Below are 15,207 nucleotides of genomic sequence, written 5' to 3' on the forward strand. Positions count from 1 at the left end.
TGACAAAAAAAATCCTGGGAAGGAGTGGAAAAAAATGAACCTCCCAGTCACTGTTGCTAAGACTGCAACTTGGTACAGCAACTCTGGCAATCAGTATGGAGAACCCACAAAAAGCTAAAAGAATAAGTCAACATAAGACTCAGCATATGCCCAAAGGACTGTATTTCCTGCTTCCACCTCCCAAATGCAGATGTAACAGGAAACAGCACAGCATACACTGATGTTTTATTTTCAATCATAGATCTGTTTAAGAAATATATTAAGTAAAAGTGTAGATAGACAGACAGATAGATAGATAGATATCAAACATCTATGTGTTGTGACCTATAATATAATTGTGCTTATTGCTGTATCACCTCTACATTGTAGGAAACGAGATTTAAGGTACAAGAAAATGTACTTTTCACACCTTAAACAGTGTAAAACGGCACATTCTTAGTTTCCTGCAGATTAGTGACATTAATTAGAAAATGTCCATATTTTAATGATTGTTAGATGATACATAGAAAGTATTGGTATTGATGTAGTTTAAAGCCCATGCTTCTCAGGTATAGATTTTAATGCTGTAAGTCAGTCTCCAGCACACAAATCAATTTGACTGAAGTGTGGCAAAAACAGTACAAATGTCAGGATGAGCAGCGGCTGTATACAAAGGGCAGGGTGAGCATTGGCTGTATACAATCACAGGACCCTGAGTGAGCCACAGCTCTTCAACTTCACTCTCAATCTTTCCACACAACACCAAATTTCTGACATCGCAGTCTCCGGTGCAATTGTATGTGGTAATAATCTCTAGTATTTTCCACTCTGCAGTGTTGTAGGATCAGTGATAGCTGGGACAAAGTTCAGAGTGCCCCCTCGATGAGATTTTTTTTTTTTTCCTCATACAGGTGTGTGAATGTGAGGGTTCTGTCACAGTGGGTAAAGGAGTGATTCCTATCCAAAGTGAGCCGCCCTGAAAACTAACAATTTATCACAAAGAAAACGGGACGAACATCCCATACACCAAACTCCCCCGCAGAACTCACTGTCCTGGAAACTATGAGCCACACGAACTCAAAATCAGAGTCCTGGGCCTCTCATTGAATACGGGAGGGCCCAGAAAAACCCACTTGCTCTAGATTTCCTGAGGGATCTGACAACAGCAATGTGAAAACTAGTTAACAGCAAGCTTCCCCAGCCAAGGTGGGGTATGAGCTCTCATCACAGCCTGCCTCTGGCACGGTCAGCCAAGCCACCCTGCTCTACCAACCCTAGACTTTCCAGTCTCCATTCTCGCAGTAGCAGGCCACCTCTCAGGTCCCTGAAACACATGATTGACTCTGTCAGCCGCTCTGTCCTAACAGAGCAATCACTCCTTGCACCGTGCGTGCGCCCCACCCCTGCACTCTGGCCAAGCCTAGGTCCGCACTGCAGGACCACGTGGGCTTCTCTCCGCCTCCCGCCCAGCCCTCCCCGGCTCCCTGCACCCCGGGCCCGCCCACCCGTATAGTTCATGAGGCCTGCAAGGCTAGGCTGCAGCCGGGACCAACCTCCATGTCGAGCGCGGAGCGCAAGCCACACTGTTCCAACTTTGAGAAAGCCGCAGAGTTTGGAGAAACACAAAAGCAAAATGAACCGGAAGCACAGAGGAGTAGAGTCCGGTCTAGCGGAGTCATGCTAAGAGAGACTACATTTCCCAGAAGTCTACGCGAAGGACTGCCCTGAACCAAAGTCAGGGAGAACTATTTATAGCCTGTCACTGGATTAGGCTGCTTTTTAAGTCTCAAATTTACAAAGGTCTTGTGGGAATATAAATCCAGCCTTTGACGGCAACTTGTATTAGGTTTACTTCTTACTCTGATCAAAGACGTTACCTAAAAAGCTCTGGGGTTCCTAGAGTCTTTTGGCAGGAGGAAAACTCATTGACTCAATTATACTAGATTTAAAATAAAAACCATCAGCAGCTCCTGCCTCCGGGTTCCTGCCCTCTTTGAATTCCAGCCTTGGCTTCTTCCAATGGACAGCAATCCAGGTTATGTAAACCAAATAAACTCTTTTCTCCTGTGATTTCTATTCTTGGTACTTGACTACATCTAGAATTAGATGGAATCCAGAAGAAATACAAGGGACACCTTTGAGGGATTTTTGTTTGTTTGAAGTGGGTGGATCCACTTCTAGTCATGACTTGTGAGGTAGATGTTGTGGGTTGCCCTGGTGCTGTTTGTATTCTGATGTTAATTCAGCTTCCTCAAGAGGGGTTGCCCCTGAGAGGAGTGGATCACATACTCAGGTGATTTCCTGTGAACCTTCTCCCCATTCTAACTGGTCAAATAAAGACTAGAGCCTGTGATTGGGCAGTGGAAGGGAAAGGTGGGGCTAGAGGTTTTAGGAAGTGAGGGAAGAGTAGGGAGCGAGGGAGGAAGAAGACTGAGGAAGAGAAGATAAGAGGAAGATGGAGCAGAACCACAAGGCCCTGAGAGGCAGCAAATAATGTGGGATCTCACAGCTGGGGAATAGAGTAGTGTAGTGATAAATCTGCTCAGTCTAAGCGTGCAGCTTGTAAATAATGTAACTGAGTTGTGTGGTTTTTGCATAGACTTATTGGGGTATCAGGGTTGGGGAATTACTGCAACAGGTGGAAATACATGCCTTTAATTCCAATCCTGAGGTGGGAAGATAACAATTTTAATCTGGACCACACCTTCTGCTGGAAGTCTATATAACAGCAATTTTCTCTTTTTTCTCTTCCTTCCTTCCTTTTTTTTTTTTTTTTTTTTTTCTTTTCCGAGACTGGGTTTCTCTGTGTAGCCCTGGCTGTCCTGGAACTCATTTTGTAGACCAGGCTGGCTTCTAACTCAGAAATCTGCCTGCCTCTGCCTCCCGAGTGTTGGGATTAAAGTCATGTGCCACCGCGCCCTGCTATAAAGCAATTTTCAACATGCAAGTTATGACCCCTTGAGGGTCAAACAACCCTTTTCAGGGGTTGCTTAAGATCATCTGCATATCACATAGTTACATTACAATTCATAACAGCAAAATTAGTGATAAAATATCAAAAAATAATTTTATGGTTGGGGAGTCACAACATGAGGAACTGTATTAAGGGCTCACAGCATTAGGAAGATTGAGAACCACTGCTACATAGATACGGAAGATGGAAGCTTTTGCTCTTTGTCTGCTTGCTGTTACCTAGCAAGTCCGTTCCCTCATGGGCATTATAGCTACATCTTTGGGATTCCAGCATATACCGAGCACCAGCTTGTGGACTGAGCAAACTACTGGAGTCTTAGACTTTCTATGCTCTGCTCTGCCAGCCAACATCAGATTAGCTGGACAACAGTCTGTAAGTCATTTGAATAAATCCCCCCATACACACACACACATACATACATACATACATACATACATACATACATACATACATACATACATACATTTTATAAGTTGTTACTCTAGAGAGCCCTAATACACTCCCCCAACTCGCTTTTGGTCATGATCTTTCCTCATAGAAATAGTAATCCTAACTAAGACAGAAGTTGGTACCAGGATTGTGGGGCACTGACCAGATAGACCTGACCTTATTTCAGGGAGGATAGTGGAAGGATTTTGGAACTTTGGGCTAGAAAAGCTCTTGAGTGTTCTATGGGATCCTTCAAGATAAGAATCTTCAGAGAAATACAGAGGACAAGGGTTGTCAGGTGAAGATCCAGACAACCAGAGGGAAGTGTGAGAATCTCTCAAAGACTCTGGGGGGGGGGGGTGGGTTTGAATATTTTGAGTTAAGCATCTGTGGTTCTTAGCTGGAGCTGAAGAATCTGCTGTGATTAGCAAGAGACCAGAAGCACTAAAGTCAAACCTTTGTTTTACTGGGATAATTGATACTGGAGAACGTTATGTAGTTCATGTCCACCAGGAAAAGACTCCCAGACTCGACTCAGATTATTTTTTGGGCAATTGATTAAAGCTGCTAACAGGACCACAGTCTCTAACCCAAATGTGCCCAGAGGTGGGGAAAATAAGGCCTTCAAAGGCAAAAACCATGAGAGCTGTTCTGCTCTGTCAAGATTAGGTGATTGATCAACGTTACCTCAAAATAGAGTTTGAATGACTGTGTAAGCAAGTTAGAGAAATCAAATCAGCTGTTAGGCCTTTCTCCATGGGCCCCAATGGCTTACTACCCTTTTACAAGGAACTGTTGCCAGTTAGGAAGGTGTTGGCTTGTTCATGTAGGGAGATTCCTGATCTTAAAAAGAATGTTGGGAGCTGCTCAGTCCATCCTCCAACAGTTTCTGCACGGAATTTGGCATTTCTTTAATAGTCCTGTTAGTTCTATCTGTCCTAAGCTTGGGGGCCTATAGACACAATGCAATTCCCAATGTATTTCTAGAGTTTAAGCGATTTGTTTTGACAGTCTGGTTGTTAATACTGGTCCCCATTGTCAGACCAAAAAGAGTAGGGAAGGCAAAATAGGGAATAATCTCTGTCAGTAACTTCTTAGTAACTATATGAGCCATTTCTGATCTGGTGAAAATAACTCCCACCCATCCTGAAAAGCTAGCTGCAAAAAACTAGCAAGTATCAGTAGCCAAACTTGACAGAGTAACTTCAGTAAAGTCCAGTTCCTAATGTTTCCCAGTCAGTAGGGCTGGCAATAGGTGTCTAACGTCCCCTTACCTTGATCAGTGTTGGGGTCTCAGATTGGTAAAGCTGAGAGTAATATTCACTCAACTCATCTTTCTTTGTCCACCTGGGGTTTTGTGAGAACCAGCAGAGTCATGCTGGCTTCAGTCATGTTTTGATCCCTCTCCTCAGCATTAGAAGAGCTGTCTAGAAGCTATTTGTGATCATCATGGGTCGGGAAAACAGTTTGAGTTCTTGTCCTGGCTTCCTTCAGCGATGGACTACTGGAGAAAGATAAGTCAAATAAACCCTTTCCTTCAAAACTTGCTTTATGGTCATGGTGTTTCATCACAGCAAAAGTAACCCTAGCTAGTACACCTTCCACATGACTCAGCTATAGCAATTCTTAGCAATTGTCCAAAGGAGCCTTCATCTTACTTCACAGATACTTGCTCAGCAACAATCATTGCAGCTCTATTCATAATACCTAGTAAATGTTAACAACCTAAATGTCTTTCAACAGATAAATGGATAATGAAAATATGCTACATATATCTGATGGAATGCTATTCAGCTGAAAAGAAAAAAGGAGCTGAAATTTGCAGATAAACAGAACTAGAAAAGATTGTATTGAACAAGGTAACTCAAATCCAGAAGGGCAAACATCATATATTCTCTCTGTGGTTCCTAGTTCTAAATAGACTGACTGCAGAAATTAGGAGAGTAAAAGGGGACCATTCCTAGGGTGGAGGAGGGGCAGGAGACAACAGAGAGGAGAACAGCAAGATATAAGTAATCTGATGGGGAAAGTGGACTCTATTAGTGAGAGGGGCCAGTAAATACAAAAGGAGGGAGGCAGGTAGGATACCATTGGGGATGTCTGAAAACATCAGAAAGCATTACACTATTAACTATCTACCTTAAAATTCCTATAATGCATGCAAGTTGATGTATAAAATCACATTATAGTTTAAAAAAATTTTTCCCATCTTGACTAATGCCAAAAGATCATCTAACAAAAATCCCCAATACCAGGGATGGGAAGTCCTCTTTTGACTTATTGGCCAGAGTTGTCCAAAAGTCTCCCCAAACACTACAAGTTACTATGATTGTTCTTGGTATTGCAGAAAAGACCATGCACTAGAATACACATGGGCAAGAGGCCTCTGACAGAACTAACCTGAGTGCTTCCTTCCTTTGGACAAGCTTCCATGGTAAGAGAAGGCACCATGCATGCTTCCAAAGAGGGGAAGCCACCAGCAGTCATATTCAGGTATGATGTCTATTAACAAGAACAGCATGGCAAAATAGCCCACGGTATGTAGTAGTGGCACACACAACTTGGTGACAATCAGCAACTCTCTAATTAGACTTAAGACTCTAACAGGAGGGAAATCTTGCCTGATACTGAAACCTAGCCAACTACCCAGTAAATCCATGGATCTGGAGAAGAGTCTACAGCCAGCACTTTCCTGAACCAGCATAATCCTTAACTACATTCTAAATATTTGTTCTTATACCCACAGGGAAGTGTAGTCCTTACCCCTCATCAAGGAGACTTCTCTTTGCAATAGACAGAAAACCAAAAACAATCAAAATGTAGAGTTGTGGAGCTCAGTCCCAATGGTTATTTATACCAAACAACTCTTATATCCAAAGCTTTCATTATGGAGGAGGTGGCAGAAAGACTGCAAGGGGGAACAGGGAGTTTGTTATAATGTCCTGTCTCCTAGGAATGTCAGGTGCTACAGCATAAAGTTCCAACAATATAACAGCCTAAACATGACCTGAAGAAGGACACCATTTGGTGTGTTAACATGGATAAGAAAAACCTCAATCCTACAGAAAGTTGCCTGAAGGCAACTATGAAATGCTGAGAGAAGGAGGAATACTCTTCCCCAGGGATGAGCACACTAACTGGTTATCCAACACCAAATGGTCAGCCTTGAAAATATGTAAGTACAAATAATATACAAGCCGGGCATGGTGGCGCATGCCTTTAATCCCAGCACTCGGGAGGCAGAGGCAGGTGGATTTCTGAGTTCGAGGCCAGCCTGGTCTACAAAGTGAGTTCCAGGACAGCCAGGGCTATACAGAGAAAACCTGTCTCGAAAAACCAACAACAACAACAACAACAACAAAAAAAAACCAAAAAAACAAATAATATACAGACTCAGAAGTTAGTATTATGTATTTAGGGGCATAACATGAAAGATTAGTCATCAGTTCAAAAGGGATATATGGAAAAGTTTGAAGTGGGAAATAGGTGACAAATGATGTCATTTCATTATAATCTCAAAAGACAAAAGAAATATTAATTTTTAAGAGCAGCAAAGAAAAACTATCCAGTTGTAATAGTGCTCACTGTTAGGTTATGCTAAAGAAATGGGAGAACAAATATCAGGAGTCAAGGCCCCCTGGCCGACACATTTAAGAGGTTGGAGGGAAGGACCAGTGACCCAGAGTACTGACTGCTCTTAGAGAAGGCTGAGCTTCTATTCTCAGCATCAACATCTCAGCCAACAACCATCTGCAACTTCAGTTCCTGGGGATCCAAAGATCTCTTTTGGCTTCTGTAGGCAATGCATGTCTACACAATAGACACATATGCAAGCAAAATAGCCTTATATATAAAATTAAGGTAAATCTTCAATAGAAAGTATAAACATACCTCACACATTTATCTTCCTGTGTACAACGGCCTTGGGTAATCACCATTATAGTTCAATGCACACACAGCACATAAACTCCTGTGTTTACATATAAAGATTCCATCTATGAGGGATGTCATATTCTATGGAGATTCGAATTGGGAATGCTGCAATATAACATATTCAATGCTAAGTAACTCAGTCTATATGCTATTAACTGTTAGGAATTACACCTTACTTTCTGGCCTGAGGATGGGCATCATTATGAACAAGTGGGCCTCATGCTCCCTGTGTAGTTGAAGATGACCTTGGTTCCAGCCCTCAATTTTCTATGTCCTAAGTGCTGGGACTTAGTGCCACCACCACACCTAGCTACCAGGGCATTCTACTGTTTCTGATGTTTCTTGTTGCTGTGATATCTGACAAGTCACATACTGAAGAGGAAATTTTCTTTGTCTCCAATGTTCAGGGTCCAGTCCACCATGACAGGAGACACACAGAAGGGCGGAAATGAAGCAGCACTGTGACTGGGTGAAATAGGCAAGCAGAGCAACAGGAACTGCTGGTGCTTGTCCACACTGTTCTTTCATTTTTCAGTTGGTTTAGCATCTAGTGCAACTCAGCTTTCACCTCCCCTTCACCATGCAGAGATGACCTGAAGACTTTAGAACCACTGAACATGTCAAACTTGACCTGGACAGATCAACTGTCTCTAACAGCAGTGCAGTACTGCATATATCTTTCTCATGGCTGTTATCTTCAATGTGTGAAGCACATTAAATACATGAACGTAGATGCTGCTGCCCATGCTGCCCAGATCAATCAATGCTTCTTGAAAAGACATGGGTTGAAAGGTCAGGTGGATAGGGCACAGCAGAGAGAAGTCTCTGCTTTGAACTCAGATCTTTCTGATGAAATCCAGGTAGGTGAGAGCTGAACATTACTGTATACGTTCCAGATTGATTTACCTAAGAGCCGTAAAGATGGTAAATCATGCAAGGGGCAGTCAATAAAGGGGTAATTTGTGAGCTTAGATCTCCCAAGAAACTTGACTCCCAAGTTGTAATATTCTACCTCTTCAAAATGGGAGTGTACTTTGAACACTTAACACAGGTGTAGATGTCATTCCTTCTGGGAACTTCAGCCCATATTGTTGTGAACATATCCAGATCTCACTCATTTTGCTCTTTTTTCCAGTGCCTCTTGGAGAAATGCCAGTATTGAAAACAAACAAATAAAACTACCCACAATAAGGAACAGGAACAAAAATGAAGTCTTATATTTTATGGTACCACAGTTAGGGTTTCTATTAATGCAGTGGAACACTATAACCAAAATCAAGTTGGGGAAGAAAGGGTTTAGTGGTTTTACATTCCCATAGTGTAGTCCATCACTTAAGGATGGGAACTCAAATATGGCAGGAACCTGGAGGCAGGAGCTGGTGCAAGGCCATGGAGTGGTGCTGCTTAACTGGTTTGCTCCACATGGCTTGCTCAGCCCACTTTCTTATAGAAAAACCCAGGACCACCAGCCCAGGGATGGCACCATCCACAAGAGGCTGGGACCTCCAGCATCAACCACTAATTAAATAAATACCTACAGCCCAACCTTATGGAGATGCTTTCTCAATTGGGGCTCCTGCATCTGGTGACTTTAGCTTGTGTCATAAAAGTAGCCCGTACAGTATTTAATGATCAATTAATTTCCTATTAATCAAAGCCAAACTATCAAATAAACAAGACATATGTCAGCTCTGGAACAACTATTAGTCACTTCTTTACTACCAACCTCAAGGCATCTCTACTTTTCTCCAGCAAAATCCAAAACTACCAGTATGGAAAGAAAGGAACTTGCAAGAAGTTAGGGTGAAAAACAAAATCATGCACAAAAGCCAACCCTTCTCATTTATAACTCTGAATGCAAATGGATTTAACGGACCAACTATATGACAGATTAATGCACTGAATTCAAAAGAACTGTCTTTTGTCAAAAACAACAAAACAAAACAGCTATAAAATATCCACAGTATTAAATATTGAGAAATCAAACTGTCCAGAGGTGGGCTGATCAACTGAGACGATCCCTGAAGCCCTAATATATGGAAAGGGCCCTGGCCTTGTCAAAACCAGGAACATGCTTGACAGCGAGTAAAAGCCTGGAGCTAGGGCATAGGGAGCTTTTCTATGAGGACTTGGTGTACAGAGACGGAACACAGCTTCTTCTCTAAGCAAGAGATATGCTTGGAAAAGCTTGGGGCCATAGTCTTGGGGTAGCTGTGGCCTCAGATCCTAAGAACCCAAAATTTTAGCCACATGGTGTCTTCCATCACTGCTTCCCTCAGATTTGATGGGGCCCTGAATGTTGATCTGACAGAATTCCAGACCAACCTGGTACCCTACCCTCACATCCACTTCCCTCTGGCCACTTATGCCCCTGTCATCTCTACTGAGAAAGCCTACCATGGGCAGCTTTCTGTAGTAGACATCACCAATGCCTGCTTTGAGCCATCCATCCAGATGGTGAAATGTGACCCTCACCATGGTAAATGCATGGCTTGCTGCCTGCTGTTCCATGGCAATGAGGTTCCCAAAGATGTCAATGTTGTCATTGCCACCATCAAGACCAAGCATACCATCCAGTTTGTGGACTGGTGCCCCACTGGCTTCAAGGTTGGCATTAATTACCAGCCTACCACTGTGGTACCTGGTAGTGACCTGGCCAGGGTCCATAGAGCTGTGTGCATGCTGAGCAACACCATGGCCATTGCTGAGGCCTGGGCTCGCCTAGATCACAAGTTTGATCTGATGTATGCCAAGCGTGCCTTTGTGCACTGGTATATGAGTGAGGGCATGGAGGAGGGTGAGTTCTCTGAGGCCCATGAGGACATGGCTACTGTAGGGAAGGGTTAGGAGAAGGTTGGGGCAGATAGTGCTGAAGGAGGTGATGAGGGTGAAAAGTATTAACTTATATGCTGCAATTGTACACTTCTGTGGTCTCAGCTTTGTCTTTGTGTGTATTTTTACTGTCCTAAACTGTCAATAAAGGTGTTTCCATTTTAAGTGGGAGGGGGAAAAAAAGAACCCAACATTTCCCACCAAGATATGGTTATCAGTCCCAAGGCTACTACGTCTGTGCTAGGTCTACTGTGTTCTTGAGATACCTTGTGTTCCCTTTGTGCAACATTGTTTGATCAGCTTCTTGTTGACTTTGTACCACTGTGTGATAGTTTCTGCTGACTCTGTCCCATTTAGCCCTATAGAAAGAATATATAAAATCCTGTACTTCTTAATAATTTGCTTGGCATAAGGCATAGGTTGTGCAAGACCTTCTGACCCATACTTTCTTATCTTCTTTATGGAGTTTGTGGGAAAAGAGAATAGACTTGATCTGGATTCTATAATTAGTTAATGTATTAAAGCTGCTAGCATGACAACACTCGCTGAGCCAAACTTGAGATTTTCATCTGAAAGGAGCTGAAGAAAGGATTTTTAAAGGTAGAAACCACAAGACCTTAAGTATCTGCTCAAGCAACCCAAGAGTTGTTCTACTCTGCCAAGATTAAGTAGTCAAACTGACCTCAAAACAGTCCTTGAATCTGTATAAGCAGGTTACAAAAGCCAAAAAGCAGTCAGTCTATGACTGGTCAGGGTTACTGGGTACTTTTCTTCCAGAGACTGGAGTAAGAGACAAATGTCTACTGCGTGCCAAGATGGATGCCTAGCATAAAATGGGAGTTTCTTCAGTCATCACAATCTTCTCTATCTTTATTCTGCTTTATCTTATGACCTTTATCCAGGTTCTCTCTCTCTCTCTCAAGACCCCATCACTGAAGAATGACCTGCTGGAACATGTCATCAAACTGTAAAACAAGTGAAGCTATGAAAACATATAGGAATAATCCTACCGGATAGAGTAACTTCAAACAAAAACGAATCAGAAGCAATGAAGAGCGCCACTCTGTGTAAGTAAACACAGACACAAGTAATGTAAATGTTTCCACACAAAATCAGGTTTTCAGTTCTACCTAGATAACATTAAAAGACATGGGAAATCAAATGGTTCAAAGAAAATAAAAACAGGGCATTCCCATATTGCAGTCTTACACCTAGACAGGTCGTACAAACAAACCAACCATGTGCAAAGGATGCTTCAAGATAAATATCCAAAACATTAACTGGGTTTAAAAAAAAATAGCTACAGAACATTATGCACAACCACAAAAAGAATATATTCTGCTCAGTGGCATAAGATATCTTCTCTAAAATGCACCACATCACAGGCCAAGAGCCAAACCATAAGGAAAGGAAAGGAAAGGAAAGGAAAGGAAAGGAAAGGAAAGGAAAGGAAAGGAAAGGAAAGGAAAGGAAAGGAAAGGAAAGGAAAAGAAAAAAGGAAAGAAAAAGAAACAAATTTTGTATATCCTATCAGAACACAGTGTACTGGAACTAAAAATGAATAAAAAGACTAACCTAAGAAAATACACAATTAATTGATGAAATGATATAGGACTGAAGGATTAGGGAGAGAATCACTCCTAAGTGGAAGAATTCTATTGAATCCTTAGTTAAAATAGCAGAGATCTCAAATTTAAAAACAAATAAAGCCGGGCGTGGTGGCGCTCGCCTTTAATCCCAGCACTTGAGAGGCAGAGGCAGGTGGATTTCTGACTTTGAGGCCAGCCTGGTCTCAGACTGAGTTCCAGGACAGCCAGGACTACACAGAGAACACTGTCTTGAAAAAAACAAAAACCAAAACAAAACAAAACCAAATAAAAACAAAAACAGACAAAAAAACAGACCCACAACACCAAGGAGATGGAAACAGTCATCAAGAGATTCATCACAAAGTAATGCCCTGAGCCAGATTGACTGTAAAATTCTACTAACCTTCGAGTATTTTAATATTGTTTATTTTTTTAAAAATTATTTTTATTTTTATACATTTTTATATTTTATATTTATATTTATATTTTTAAACTAAAAAAAATCGAATCTTAACGCATTTCAAATCCTTCCCCAAAACAGAAAAAGATGCATACTACCAAACTCATTCTAAGGAGCCATTGTAACTCTAATATCAAAAGTAGACACACACCCACACACAAAACAAATATCCCTAATTAATATAGTTTTTTTATTTTTAAAGAAAATTAACTATAGTCAACTTTGATCTCACGTCATGACTAAGCTGGCTTCATCCCCAGGATGGAAGGATGGCTCAATATATGTAAATCAACAAATAACGCACCGTAAAATAGACAAACAGAAAGCACTTCTCATGTAGAAAGGTCATTGGGTAAACTTCAAATGTGTTCATAAATCTTGATGCAGCTAGGAATGGATGGAGCATCTGTCAATATAATAAAAGCTGTGGACGAAACTGTGGGCAACCTTGATTATATAGAGAGAAATGAAAACTTTGGCATGAGACAAGGATTCCTAATAGCTCTACTTTTCCAATACTGTACTCAAATTCTTTAGGAAAGGAAGGAAATATAGATAGGCAAAGGGAAAAAAAAGGAAAGGAAAGGAAAAAAATTCAACTGTGCCAGTTTACAGATGACATAAATACATACTAAAAGACCTTGCTGTATATTCTTCTGAAACTTTAAATATGATCATTTTGCCTCACGCTATGTCATCTTGACACAAGCTAGAGTCATTCTGGAAGAGAAGCTCAACAGAGAAAATCTCTCCACCAGACTGGCCTGTGGACAAGCCTGTGATATACTGTCTTGACTAATGGGCCCAGTTGGAGGGCTGAGCTCATTGTGGGCGGTGCCACAACTGACCTGGAGGTCCTGGGTACTGTAAGAAAGCATGCTGAGGGGCTGGTGGGATGGCTCAACAGTTAAGAACACTGGCTGCTCTTCCAGAGGACCCAGAGGTTCAATTCCTAGTACCCCCCTGGCAGCTCACATCTATTAATCTACATCCTGACATCCTCACACAGACATACGTGCAGGCAAAACATGAAAGCACATTTAAAAAGATTTCATTAGAAAAAAAAAGAATATTTATTAAAAAGAAAAGAAAGGAAGGAAGGAAGGAAGGAAGGAAGGAAGGAAGGAAGGAAGGAAGAAAGGAAGGAAGGAAGGTGGGTGAACAAGCCATGGGAGCAAGCCATGGGAAGGAAGGCAATAAAACAGCACTCCTCCAAGTTCTCTCTACTGTTCCTGCCTCCATGTTCCTACCCTGCCTGGGGCAGCCCAGGATGTTCTTCTGTCTTGTCGGTTCTTCTTGAGGCAGCGGTGGGGGAAGAGCTTAGCCAGAGCGTAGGACTTAGTCAAGATATTTAGGGTAGCTGTATAATAAAATGTTTACTTATCTAAGCCTAAGTTACTATGCTATTGTAGCTGACCTGCCTTCTGTCATCCTCTGAGGCCAGAAACTGCAGCTTCTGGCACCTAGCACCTCTTCTTCAAGTCACAAAGGATTAAGTAAATAGCCTTGACTATCTCAGCAGGAACTGCTGGGCTCTGACTTTCAGCCTGCTAGTCAGAAGCGCAGGAAGAGAAGACACTTAGAGAAGTGATTATAGAGTTTATTACCAAATTATAAAAAGTTTCCTATGAAAACTATCTAAGGGAAAAAGCAGAAAGATCCGAAGTGGGTAAAGGGAAAAATTCTCTACGTGGGGAAAGGGAAAAGATTCTAGTCTAAGTGGGGAAAGGCAAAAAAGTCTCCTCTATTGATCTTAGCTCGCTCATCTTTGTCCTCAGTACCTATACATCTTTCAGAATACATGATCACATGTTACAAAGTTCACCACAAGTTCAAACAAAAAAATCAAATCCTAAATTGAAACAGAAGTTTACAACACCGAATTTTTGCATGTGTATCCATTATAAGTAATTATCTGGTTAAATATCTATCATCTATCTCAGCTCCACAGGTTTAAAACCATAACTAAGTTATTATTGAAGTTTTGTATAGATAAGCCCAGTCGGTATTTTATCTTCTGTCCTAACACCTATAATAAATTGTTAGTTCCCTTTTAATTGACCTTTGGTTAATTGTTTTACAACCTCTTGGAATGTGCTCTGGGTAGGAGAAAGTCTGGTTACCATCTAAGAGCAATTAACTGGTGACACTTGGGAGACTGACAAGAGTTCTCATTGCAGCTTTGATTATCAGAAAAGGACCTAACAGCAGTCGCATTAATAAAAAAGCTTAATAATCACAGATATAATTTTAGAAATTCTTATAGGATCATCATTAAGACTTAAGTCATCTATTTGTCTATATAACATCACTACAAGATAGTACACCTTCATCGATCTGCAGAAATCTGTTTCAAAGGGGGTGTGCTCCTACTTAGTGATTGTTATATATGTTTAAAAATAACAGGAAAAGCATATTAATAGCAGGAATCCTTCCTAAAATGAGTCCCTCACAGCCTTGCTTAATGAGGGCTCACCTGTCGCAGATTATATAATATTCTGAGGCAGGCAACTTCAGACGATCACCTGGTAGTTATTAGCTTGTCTCATTATGGCTCCTGACACTACCCTACCTGATTCCCTACCCTGACTTCAAACAGTGATGGATCATTATTTGGAAATATATTAAAAAAAAAAAAAAAAAAAAGCCCTTTCCTTCCCAATTTGCTTTTTGTGACAATGTTTTCTACTTCAATAGAATCCCTAATTAAGACAAAGATAAACACTATCAGTAAAATTGCTGTTCACAAAGTCAACATAAAATATCATTAACTTCTGTATATACTAACAAGATACTTGCAGAGAGAGTAATTAGGAAAAATAGAACCTAGTTTTTAAAAGTTTTTTAAAGGAGACATCCAGGAATAACCCTAACCAAAGAAGTCAAGGACTTCTATAAGCATAATTTGGAAATATCAAAAAGCATCACTTACAGGAAGACATTATAAGACATAAAGACCTGTTCTGGGTTTTGCAGAGCTCATTTTGTAAAAACACCTAGAGTAATAAAAG

At 41.2% G+C, this 15,207-nt stretch overlaps 1 protein-coding gene and 1 pseudogene across 4 annotated transcripts in view; one reads left to right on the forward strand and one right to left on the reverse strand.

Annotated features, from left to right (window-relative positions):
• The window catches only part of Zfp708 (zinc finger protein 708), a 28,579-nt gene that overhangs the window by 10,520 nt on the left and 2,852 nt on the right, over positions 1-15,207 (reverse strand). For 2 of the 4 annotated variants that reach the window (NM_001292066.1, NM_001012448.2), the window contains exon 1: positions 1,533-1,628. The exons of the other annotated variants lie outside the window; for them this stretch is intronic. Coding sequence is in view for 1 of the 2 variants with exons in the window: in NM_001012448.2 (NP_001012450.2) it covers positions 1,533-1,538 (6 nt within the window). In the remaining variant the exon portion in view is untranslated. Of the gene's footprint in view, positions 1-1,532; positions 1,629-15,207 lie in introns of those variants that run through there. 4 annotated transcript variants of the gene reach the window in all.
• On the forward strand, positions 9,558-10,308 carry Gm17938 (predicted gene, 17938; annotated as a pseudogene).

This window comes from Mus musculus, chromosome 13 (genome assembly GCF_000001635.26).
Source record: "Mus musculus strain C57BL/6J chromosome 13, GRCm38.p6 C57BL/6J".
Lineage (NCBI taxonomy): Eukaryota > Metazoa > Chordata > Mammalia > Rodentia > Muridae > Mus > Mus musculus.